Source organism: Urocitellus parryii, chromosome 1, assembly GCF_045843805.1.
Source record: "Urocitellus parryii isolate mUroPar1 chromosome 1, mUroPar1.hap1, whole genome shotgun sequence".
NCBI lineage: Eukaryota > Metazoa > Chordata > Mammalia > Rodentia > Sciuridae > Urocitellus > Urocitellus parryii.
Genome location: NC_135531.1, coordinates 229,993,428 through 230,006,367, shown reverse-complemented (window position 1 = coordinate 230,006,367; position 12,940 = coordinate 229,993,428). Strand labels below are relative to the sequence as shown.

The 12,940-nt window shown below is 37.5% G+C and overlaps 1 protein-coding gene across 2 annotated transcripts in view; it reads left to right on the top strand.

Annotated features, from left to right (window-relative positions):
• The window catches only part of Pde11a (phosphodiesterase 11A), a 371,997-nt gene that overhangs the window by 213,057 nt on the left and 146,000 nt on the right, over positions 1 to 12,940 (top strand). For both annotated transcript variants that reach the window (XM_026392015.2, XM_026392016.2), the window contains 2 exons: positions 216 to 283; positions 1,558 to 1,650. In XM_026392015.2, coding sequence (XP_026247800.1) covers positions 216 to 283; positions 1,558 to 1,650 — 161 coding nt within the window. The remainder of the gene's footprint in view (positions 1 to 215; positions 284 to 1,557; positions 1,651 to 12,940) is intronic.

The window sequence follows — 12,940 nt, the reverse complement described above, 5'->3', positions numbered from 1 at the left end:
TGTATGTATACAGGTATATGTACACACACATATACACTCAGTTACATATATGTAATTGTGTATGTATATATGTAGATACATGGATATACGCCGGCTATATCAGAGTCATGATGCATAAGAATTTAAACTGAGTACAGTAGAGTCAGCTGTGACCTACTCTGTTATAGTGACACAGTGTACTGAAAATGATGATATACTCCAAACTTTTCCCACAGGGGTGGCTCAAGTGTTGAATAGACTTGATGGGAAACCTTTTGATGATGCAGATCAACGACTTTTTGAGGTAAGAAAATAAATGTATAAACCAGGATCATTGCAGAGTCACTGATAGTCTCCTAGTCACAGCTTACTCATGTTTGTAAGGATGAATAATTATCAGTCATTATTATATTTGAATGATATGCCAAAATTTAAAGGTAAAGTTAAAAATAGAGGAATAGGTAAGATTTGAATCTCCTCCTCTTTGTGCGGAACAGCTATTGTCTTAACCTTGTCTTGTTCCTGTGTGTTCACAGTCCTAGGCCACTCTTCTAGGTGCATTGTCCTTGCTTTCCTTTTCTTTACAAGTTTCCATTCACTCCAGTCCACTAGCTGGAGAGGATGGCCTCAAATGGGCTTCCTGTGGCCTGTTCCATGTAGCTACCATGAAAACCCCATCATTACTTCTCATCATCAAAGGCACCGCACAGTTTCTTTATTAACTGGTTCCAAATCAATCCTCTTTTCCCCTAACATTAACCTTATGGTCATTTAGTTTCTTTTCCAAAATATTTTAAGGCCTAGCTACAGAAAGAAGTTGCATTGGGTTAAATACAATGTAATTACTAAAATCAGTTCCCAACTTAAATAAATTAATAACACATTTAGCCAGCTGTTGTGGTGCATACCACCAGTTATTCTAAAGGCTGAGGCAGGAGGCCTACAAGTTCGAGGTCAGCTGGAACAATTTAGCAAAACCTTGTCTCAAAATTTTAAAAATTTAAATGGGATTAGGGGTATAGCTCAGTCGTTGAGCACTTACCTAGTATATGTGAGGCTCTGAAATCTGTCACCAACACCACAAACAATAACCACAATCACAACTACACCAACAAAAGCACATTTAAACATACTGTATGTTTTAAAATATTATGAAATAATTTCTTCATGATATTAAATTTTATTTCATTTTTCTGATACTGAAGATTGAACTCAGGGCTATCTCCTCAGCCCTTTTTATTTTGAGACAGAGTCTTGCTAAATTGCTAAGGGTTTTACAAAGTTGCCCCAGCCGAACTTGAACTTGTGATCCTTCTGCCTCAGCCTCCCAAGTCTCTGGTATCATAGGCATGCACCTCTGTGCCAGGCAAATTCATTTTTTTCTCACGTGCAATGTGAGCTATAAAGTCTTACGTGACAATAGTAATTACGAAGTTTAATCTGTATATTTCCCCAGGGCCCACCTCTGTGTACAATAAAATTATACATTCAGACTCATCCCAGATGACTGCCTACTTTCATATTAGGTTTTACCAATGATTTATTACAATTTTAATTACTGGGCTTTCCATTTTCTAGGCTTTTGTTATCTTTTGTGGCCTTGGCATCAATAACACCATTATGTATGATCAAGTGAAGAAGTCCTGGGCCAAGCAGTCTGTGGCTCTTGATGTAAGTACAATAATTATATCAAAATCATCAGCTAAAATGCTCTAATTTTATGAAGAAAAAAATTGTTCTTGCTTGGTACTTACTTTCTTCATTTTGAATTATTTATTCATTAGGTCTGCATAATTTTGGGGTCATGGGTTCAAATTTGATAGAAGCTAGAGACCCTCTCTAGAGAATACACATATGTGCACAATATTATGTATAATTCCAGGGAGTTCACAGATTCCTTGAAGCCTATCCATATACATCCTATTCTCAGATATAGATTGTAAGTATTAAAATTTTAAGAGTGATAATCCAAAAATGATTTTTTAGTATTTAAAATGTATTATGAATTTATACTTGAATATGTATTGATATTCTGAAAAGCCATAGCTCTTCTTATCAAAGGAGAAAAACTTCACTCTGAAGATGTGTGACCCAGATGCTCATCCCACTACTTCTTCTCTCCAAGCACACACACATCCCACTGAGAATACCAGCCTGTCCCCCTGCCAACACTGAATGTCCTCTCAGACTGTTAAGGGCTAAAAGAATAGTTCTTGCCAGGTGCAGTGGCATATATATAACCCCAGCAATTCTGGAGGCTGAGGCAGGAGCATTTTTCAATGAAAAATGTTCAAAGAACTTTCAGAGACTTAGCAAGACCCTGTCTCAAATTGTGGCTCAGTGGTAGAGTCCTTGCCTAGCATGTGTGAGGCACTGGGTTCAATTCTCAGCACTGCATATAAATAAATGAACAAAATAAAGAAAAAAAAGAATTATTTTAAAAACATTTTTTTAAAATATGAAAAGGACTGGGAAGGTAGCTCAATGGTAGAGCACTGTAGGGTTCAATCCCCAAGAAAGAAAGAAAAAAAAGTTCTCAAATGAATCTCAGGTGCTTGATTGTTTAATATTTACTTTTTAGTTGTAGTTGGACACAATACCTTTATTTTACTTTATTTTTTTAATGTGGTGCTAAGGATTGAACCCAGGGCCTCGCACGTGCTAGGCAAGCACTCTACTGCTGAGCCACAACCCCAAGCCCTTAGGAGGTCAGAAGGGAGTTGGAAATAGATTCAAGATCTATTGTTTTTTGGTTTTCTTTTTTTCCAGCATTATTCTCTAGATAGTACTGAAGATTGTGTTTTTATATATGAAATACTTATTAAGTAGGGCAGATAAAATGTCAGTGCCACGATAACAGCACTCAGAGCAATATGATATAAGACATTGCAGTCTTCAAAATATTCTGCAGTTGATAGAAAGACAAAACCAAGGAAGTGTAAGTAGACAAATTGATGCTACCTACAGGACTCTGGCTTGAGATTTAAAAGACATAAAATTATAGTTATCTAACCTACCTATATACTTTTTTTTAAAGAGAGAGTGAGAGAGGGAGAGAGAGAGAGAGAGAGAGAGAGAGAGAGAGAGAATTTTTCTAATATTTATTTTTTAGTTATTGGCGGACACAACATCTTTGTTTTGTATGTGGTGTTGGGGATCGAATCCGGGCCGCACGCATGCCAGGCGAGCGCGCTACCGCTTGAGCCACATCCCCAGCCCCCTATATACTTTTTTTCTTCTGGCCAGACTGTGAATTCTGGAGGTGGAGATTTTTATCCTTTGTGCTTTTATTTGCAGTGCATAGCAGGGTGCTTAGCACAGAGAAGGGGTTTATTGAGTAGTTTTTGACTGGAGGAAAGGAGGGAAAGAAGGCTGAAGGGAAGTGTGATGTAAGGAATTTTGTTGTTGTTTTTGTTCCCCTGAGTTAGCCTTGCTCTGTTTATATATGGCATGTTTAAAGTAAGGACTAAAAGTAGTACCTGATGGATTAATAAGTGGGCAGACTGTAAACATGCAACCCACAGATAAGAATCACTAGTGGAGTATTAAGATCTGTGTATACAACTTTTTTTCAAATTGTGGCTCTGTTACCTTGCTCAGTTGTAAGGATTGAATGATATGATGCATGCAAAGGTTCTCATGAGCAGTCAGTGAATTACAGCAACAATAATAAGCAATATATTTTAAATTGTAGTAGTATATTTATTACTGAAAAATCACCATGGATTTGGAAAAAAGGCAAAGGACATGAATTTTCAACAGCAAATGTTGATTTGTGTTCCCCCTTTCACTGCCATCAAATTCTGCCTCACCCATTGTTTCTCATTTCATGCCACTATAGGAAGAACATTCTATGAAAAGAATATGCAACTAGGCCATTCCATACACTGGTCCCCGCTAAAACCTATTTCACTGTGAGATGGCTTCATTAGCACATGCAGAGAATAACTCATGTATCCCCATAATCTCACTCCTCATACAACCTCCTAGTTTATTTCCTTCCCATTGGGAAGGGACTAGAATAGCTGTTGAAACATGAATGGCCACCTAACCCAAGATGAGAGATTCAGTGAAAAATTCCAATTTTGATGTCATAATTTCCAACTCCCTTCTGACCTCAAGGAGTACCTAATATCTCACAGATACCTAGAACCTGCAAATGTATCCACCATCCTAAGCCACAGTCTCATGAAGTGATTATTTGGGTGAATACCCTCCTGCTTGTATAACTCAGATACCTTCTTTTCTTAGACATAAAGATGATTACTGACACTTTCAAATTTCTGGATCAGCTGAGCCTTTTGACAATCTCATCCTTTCAAGAAGTTGACTTATATATGTTGACTGTTTTAGTCAGCTATTTTGCCACTGTGACTAAAATACCTGACCAGCACAAGTGTAGAGGAGGAAAATTTTATTTAAGGGCTCATGGTTTCAGAGGTCTCAGTCCATATTCAGCCAGCTCCATCCCCCAGGGGCTCCAGGTGAGGCTTGACATCATACCAGACAAGTGTGGTAGAGGGAAGCAGCTCACATGATGATCAGAAAGCAGAGAAAGAGATCTCTACTTACCAGATACAAATATATACCCCAAAGCCATGCCCTCAATTCCCACCTCCTCCAGCCACACCCTATGACTTCAGTTCCCACTCAGTTAATCCCCATCAGGGGATTAATTCACTGATTGGGTTAAGACTCTTACAACCCAATCATTTCTCCTTTGAACCTTCTTGCATTGTCACATGTGAGCTTGTGGGGGACACTTCACATCCAAACCATACCAATAACTAAAATGTTCTGCAGGCTTTATTTTGTACCAGTGTCATCAGTGGATTCCCAGAGCTTCCATTTGGTTTTCTCCCTCCCATCCTTGAGCAGCCCTCACCCCACTGGAAGTCAGATTTTTAACTCTACTGATCAGGTTACATCCACTCTACTCCCTGGCCTCAGAATCCATATGCAAGAGTATCTGGAAGAATTTCTTACCTAAGATCCTTTTTTTTCCTTTTTTCTTTTTAGTTTTTATTTTATTTTCTCCCTTTTTATTGATGCATTATAATTATATGTAACAGTGGGATTTGTTATAATATATTCATACATGCACCCAATAAAACTGTATATTTTCATCAATTTCATTCCCCAGAACCTCCCCTTTACCTCCCCTCCTTCCCCCCGATTCCCCTCTTCTATTTTACTGGTCTCCCTTCTATTTTTTTTTTTGTTCTAATTAGTTATACATGACAGTAGAATGCATTTTGAGACTTGTACACAAATGGAAAACAACTTCTCATACCTCTGGCTGTACATGGTGCAGAGTCACACCAATAGTGTAATCAAACATATATACATGTCTCTCTCATTCTACAGTCCTTCCCATCCCCACAGACCCACCCCTCTTATCACTCCCCTCTGCATAATCCAGAGTTCCTTCATTTTTTCCTACCCACCCCCCCACTATGGATCAGCATTTGCTTATCAGAGAAAACATTTGGCCTTTAGATTTTGGGGACTGGCTTATTTTACTCAGCATGATGTTCTCTTGTTTCATCTATTTACCTGCAAATGCCACAATTTCATTTTTCTTTAAGGGTGAGTAATATCCCATTGTGTATATATGCCACATTTTCTTTATCCATTCATCTGTTGAAGGGCATCTTCCATAGTTTAGCCATTGTGAATTGAGCCTATAAACATCAACTACAGGCTGCATCACTGAAGTATGCTGATTTTAAGTCTTTGGGGTATAAACCAAGGAATGGGATAGCTGGATCAAATGGTTGTTCCATTCCCAGTTTTCTGAGGAATCTCTATACTGCTTTTCCAAAGTGGTTGCACCAATTTTCAATCCCACCAGAAATTAATGAGCTCACCTTTTTCACCACATCCTCACCAACATTTACTATTGCTTGTATTCTTGATAATTGCCATTATGACTGCAGTGAGATGAAATCTTAGAGTAGTTTTGATTCACATTCTCTAATTGCTAGAGATGATGGACATTTTTCCATATGTTTGTTGATTGATTATATATCTTCTTCTGTGAAGTGTCACAGAGTCACACCAGTAGTGTAATCACAAAAACAGCATGGTATTGGCACCAAAATAGACATGTAGACCAATGATACAAAATAGAAGACACAGAGAAAAACCTATATAAATACAGTTACCTCATACTAGGCAAAGGTGCCAAAATCATACATTGGAGAAATCATAATTTATTCAACATATGGTGCTAGGAAAACTGGAAATCCATATGTAGCAAAGCGAAATCAAACCACTGTCTCTCACCCTGCACAAAACTCAATTCAAATAGATCAAAGACTTAGGCACTAGAACAGAGACATTATGCCTAATAGAAGAAAAAGTAGGTCCAAATCTTCATCCTGTCAGTTAGGACCTGACTTCCTTAACAAGACTCCTAAAAACACAAGAAATAAAATTAAGAATCAATCAATGGGAGGATTCTACCTAAAATGTTTCTTCTCAGCAAATGAATCAATCAATAATGTGAAGAGAGAACCTACAGAATGGGAAAAAATCTTTACCACACCCTCCTCAGATTGTCATGGGGCAGACCACTCAGAAAACACACCAAATCTCAACTTTGTCTAAATTGGAGAGTCTTTATTAGCTGGACTATGACTGTTCCCTGCAGGAGCAGAACTGTCTCCATAGGGAACAGCCCTGAGAGAGTTTGAGCATTTCAGGGTTTTAAAGGCAAAAACCACATCTGGGTTGGTGGGACTGCAAGCAAGCAGTGTACAGAAGCTGAATTGAGCCTTTAGTGAGACAATGCATATGAGGCAATGCATATCCTTATTCCATATCCTCATTCTGGGTACATTCAGTACTTCCTATGGGATTTTCCATGATTATTTGTAACTGACAAAGCTTTTGGGGCAGCTTAGAATCATCAGGAGCTAAAATAGATGCTATTTTTAAGATGGAGTCACTCATGCTAACCTACTCTACAACAAGATAGGACACTAATCTCCAGGATATGTAAAGAACTCAAAAAACTTAACACCAATAAATAAATAAATAAATAACCCAATCAATAAGTGGGCTAAGGAACTAAACAGACACTTTAGTGAAGAAGAAATACAATTGATCAACAAATGTATGGAAAAACATTTATCCTTAGGTTTTTACAAAGAAAAAAAATTACTCATTAGAGCTACTAAATCCTAATGCAGGAAAGAAATTTTCATATACTATAATGTATATTAACTTCCAGATAATTTAGGTAATTATAAATATTATACATGAATATGAAAAAGTATAGTATTTTTGCAAATATTTCTATTAAAGTATGTATTTATATTTATGTATGATTGACCTAGTTCCATAAAGGATTTGAGCTACTTTTTATAAGAATACAAATGAGCCAGCCAAATAGAAAAAAGCAAAATAAATAATAAAGCTAAGAGAAAGAAAACAAGCCAGGAGAGACAAAACCAAATGCCATGCCATCCTTATGACCTCTCCATCCCTTCTCCCCAAGGACCTGGGCTAGCCCTTTCACCTTTTCCACTGCACCTAAGAGAAGATTCCCATCTCTCTGGCCAGGTTCATCTTCTTCTATTGTCCCATTTTTACAAATTTTCTTTGGTCTTTATCCTCTTGATCTTATCCCAAGAAAAGCAACATTTAAATGCAGTTCTCTCATTCCCCCAATCTTTTTACATTCTCTTGTTTTTCAACCCAATCATTTCTCCTCTAGCAATAAGAGTGGAGGGAAATAATCCTTCCTGTGCTCCCCATTGACAGTACCTGTCCTAGAGGCCTTTCCTTCCAGAAAGGGAGCAAGTGCATCCCTGGCCTGGCCAGTGCCTCATGGCAGTGCCTCTCTCTGAATATTCAGGAAACTCTGGAGAGGCAGCGCAACACTATTTGCTTCTTTTAAACATTCCTTCCCCTTAGGCATTTTTGATAAAAATGTGGCATCCTCTGAAAGTAAATATTCTCCAGGTAAATTTTCTGGGAAGACTCACCCCAAGTGGGGTTGAGTATAGTCTCTGATGCTCAGGGCTCCCTAGAAGTATGTTTACCCATCTTTTTAACAAAATACATGTCTTGCATTTTATTTTTCTCCCAAACAGCCACGGATTTCCATGTATTTATTTGGTACTGGCTGCTTTCCTTATTGATTTGAAATGCCCTACTAAATTAACAAATTCATATATATTAAAGTATATTTCTTTACATGTTACTTTGTTTCATTGATCTGGGAAAAAAAACAGAACTTCATCATTTTAAATACACTTTTTATCTAGGTCTTGCTTTGCATCAATATCTCTGGCAGAAGTAGTACTATTGACTCTTATCCAAGCAAAAAGCAGTGTAGGTTGAAGATTTAAAGTGTTGATTTTAGCATTAGTCTGATCTGTCTAGTTTGGATTAAATCCTGATTCAGTAGCTATTGACCTTGGGCAAGCTATGTAAGTTCTCACTCTTGGGTATGTTAAATGAGCATAAGAAGGGCATTTTAAACATTTAAATAAATAATGCTGGGAAAGTCCATAGAGAGTCCTTGCGTTCTACATCTGCATATCAACTACAAATGGAAAATATCAAAAAACAAATTATGTCTATACTAAACATGTTATTCTTCTATGAACAATGCAGTATAACAGAAGTTTATAAACCATCTACATTAAATATTAGGTACTGTAAATAATCTAGAGATTATTTAGACAGAGCATAGATTATATGAAAGTACTAAGTCATTTCATGTATGGGACTAACCTCAAACTTGTGATCCTTCTGCCTCAGTCTTCCAAATTTTATTGTTAAATTCCTTTTAACAACATTTCTTTTCTTTCTCAGCTCCTAAAGCTGAATAATGAAACAAAGAGAAAAATTTCCAATGATCTTTCCTAACTTTAATTTTATGATTTTGATTTCCATGCTGAATGAGTAGCCAATATTATCTGTATTAATATCTGTTCGGGGGCTGGGGATGTGGCTCAAGCGGTAGCGCACTCGCCTGGCATGCGTGCAGCCCGGGTTCGATCCTCAGCACCACATACAAAGATGTTGTGTCTGCCGGAAACTAAAAATAAACATTAAAAAAATATTCTCTCTCTCTCTCTCTCTCTTTAAAAAAAATATCTATTCATGCACTGAGAGTCATATCCTAAGAAAGGGGGAAATTTTACTTAAAAAGTCAGAATAGAGAGAGAGAATACAATATGAACGTGGATATAGAATATTACTTCTTCACTGTGAGCATCACAGATTGTACTTTGGGGTGTCTTTCACGGTTATTGCAAATGAAGCCTTGCCTAATACTGATGAGAAACTTTCCGGTAAATATAAGTCTGTGTGTTAAGGGACGCCTCATACAGCTTTATGATAAGAGAGAAGAAATGAGGAGCAAACAGAGGGTGAGAAAAAGGTATATGCAATCAGAAGCCAAACCCCATTTATTCTACCTCCCCAAAGCCTGTCTCATCTATTTCCTCCTTTACAATTGCCACAGCAACCATCCTTCCTAAGGGCTTCATTACCTCTTGACTGGACAATTGCAACAGTCTTCTACTTGCTCTTCCCAGAACAGATTTCAGACTGCATCACTCACCCACTCATTGACCTTAAATTACTCCCCCATCACCTATCAAAGTACAAATGTCCTCACCTTTGGGGCCCTTAGAAATCTCATACCAAACTACTTTCCTGCCCTTGGCTCTCATTGCTCTTCTCAGAGAATTGTATGCTACTTACAGCTCAAATTCTTCATAGTCTACAAATCAGCCACCTGCTTCTCTGCCATCTGATCTGTAATATCCTTTCCACTTTTGTTTTTCTCTATTCCATTTTTGCCTCCTCCACTCCAAAGTATTCCATCATTTGAAGCTTTATTTCAATGTAGTCTTCTCTATGAACCTTCCAATCCCATGGCCACGTCTGTCTTTGCCCTATATTTTGAGTCTATGTTTTCCTCTGCTAGAATATATGTGCCCTGAAGCATGTGTTCATATCTTAGCTTCCTCTCAGTGTCTTTTATATAATTGGTACTTGGTAAAAGTGTATTAAATAAATGAATGCATGCTGCCACAGTCATTTTGGTCTGCCACGACAATATTCTGAAATGGAAAAGCTTGGGCAAAGAAGGAGGAGATGGCAGCCATTTTTAGTGGTAGTCTTGCTGGCCAATCTCCTCTGTGTTTTCTTCCCCTCTAACAAGCCATGAGTACAGAGTTGCTTTGGGGGATTGAGGGGGGTTGGCAGTGAGGACCTCTTCCTGGATGCCATGTCCAATGGTGTATTTCCTTAGATGAGGATTAAGGAACCAATCTACTTTCTTTCTTTCTTTCTTTTTAATTAGTTATACAGGACAGTAGAATGCATTTTTGCACTTTGATGTATCATACGTAGATGAGATATAATTTCTCATTTTTCTGACTGTACATGTTGTAGAATCATATTGGTCATGTAGTCACATATGTACATACAGTAATAATGTCTATTTCATTTCACTATCTTTCCTATCCGCATATCCCCTCCCCTCTCCTCCCGTCACTTCCCTCTACCTAATCTAAAGTAATGCTATTCTTCCCTGGTGCCCCATACCTTATTGTGAATTAGCATCTGCATATTAGAAAAAACATTCGGCCTTTGGTTTTGTTGGATTGGCTTATTTCGTTTATCATGATATTCTCCAACTTCAACCATTTAATGGTAAATGTCATAATTTCACTCTTCTTTAAAGCTTAGTAATATTCCATTGAGTATATATACCATATTTTCTTTATCCATTCATCTATTGAGGGACACCAATGTTGTTTCCATAGTCTAGCTATTGTAAATTGAGCTGTTATAAACATTGATGTGGCTGTGCCACTATAGTAGGCTGGTTTTAAGTCCTTTGGGTGTAAGCCAAGGAGTGAGATAACTGGGTCAAATGGTGGTTCCATTCCCAGGTTTCTGAGGAATCTCCATACTGTTTTCCATAGTGGTTGCACCAATTTGCAGTCCCACGAGCAATGTATGAGTATACCTTTTCACCACATCCTCACCAACATTTATTGTTGCCTATATTCTTGATGATTGCCATTCTGACAGGAGTGAGATGAAATCTTAGAGTAGTTTTGATTTGCATTTCTCTAATTGCTAGAGATGTTGAACACTTTTTCATATATTTGTTGATCAGTTGTATTTCTTGTATTTCTTCTTGTGTGAAGTGTCTGTTTAGTTCTTTAGCCCATTTCCTGATTGGGTTATTTAGTTGTTTTTTTGGTTTTTTTTTTTTTTTTTTGGAGTTAAGTTTTTTTTTTAAAGAGAGAGAGAGAGAGAGAGAGAGAGAGAGAGAGAATTTTTTAATATTTATTTTTCAGTTTTCGGCGGACACAACATCTTTGTTTGTATGTGGTGCTGAGGATCGAACCCGGGTCGCACGCATGCCAGGCGAGCACGCTACCGCTTGAGCCACATCCCTAGCCCTGGAGTTAAGTTTTTTTGAGTTTGGAGATTAATGCTTTATTGGAGCTGCATGTGGTGAAGATTTTGTCCCAATCTGTAGGCTCTCTCCTCACATTATTAATTGTTTCAGAACCAATCTACTTTCTAAAAGTAAGGGAAGACAGATGATTATCCCAGAAGGTGTTTCCTAAGCTCCAAGGAGAGATTTTGTCCTATGAGCTGGATTCACAGGATACCCACGGAATGCCACTTTATTTTGTCTCTTACCTCCAGTTCCAGATTTTATTCATCTTCTAACCAGAGGTTGTACCCATTAAATAGTATCTCCCTCTCCCTTGGGGAAATGATGTACCATGATGTCACTTTGGCTATGAATCTGAGTACTCCAAATAACTCACATAAGTGGAATCCATTTGTTCTTTTGTGACTAGTTTATTTCACTTAATTTGTGGTAGACACTGTTCTAGGTGCTGAAGATTCAGCAGAGGAAAAACAATTCATATTCTTATGAACTTCATATTCCCGTAGAAGACAGGTGGTAGATAAGAAAACAAATAAATTAACAAAATGAATTCATGATATTGTGTCATAAAGAAAATGAAGCAGGATGTTTTAATAAAGAGTGACTGGAAACGGGGGTTACTGTGGGCACATTCAGAAGAACCTCCTTCAGAAAGTGACAGCTGAGCTTCATTTCCTCATTTTTTGTTGTTGTTGTTTATTTTATAAATTTCATCCAAATCTATTTGCCTGTATGGTTTTCTGCTCTGGTTTTAATGAGGATCTTCCTTCTTGTACTTATGAAGATACTAAGCATAAGATTTCTGAGAGACAATAGCATGTATATGAAATAATTATCAGAGGTGCATCCTCTTGAAGTTTCAGGATGCAGAGTTTACCAACGAGCAAGGCTTTTGGATGGTCCTGAGTTTCTCTCACTGTCCGTTCATGTCCTGGAGCATCCCCTTGGCTATATAAACAAAAGAGCAAATCATTGACCCAGTGTGGTTCTTCAGGGCTGAATGGTGTATTCTTCCATTTGGATTCTGGTAGATTCTAGATCCCTTACATACAGGGTTGTACGTGGCATAGAACCTGGCCAAAGGACACATGCAAGAAGTGTTTATTGAGTGCATCACGTACAAGATCACAATTATAAAGTACAACAAGAATCTCAATCCTGCTGCTGGGATATTCTATGAAATACAGTGAAGTGACTTAAAGTATGAACTTGAAAATCAGATGATTAGGATTTTAATTCTAGCTCTGCTACTTTCTACCTGTGTATTTATGGGCAAATCTAATAAATTATCTGTGCTTTATTATCCTTACTTTCCAACCCTGTAGGATTGTGATGAGGATGAAATGAAATAATTCAAATAAATTTTTAGCACAGTGCTCATAAAAATGTCAATAATAATAACTTTTAATGTCTCCCCATTCCCACCATCATACAGTACTTTATTTACAATGACTCCCCCCCATATGAATGCTAATACTTAAAAAAATAGCTGCCATTCTTCAGAAGTTGAATGGA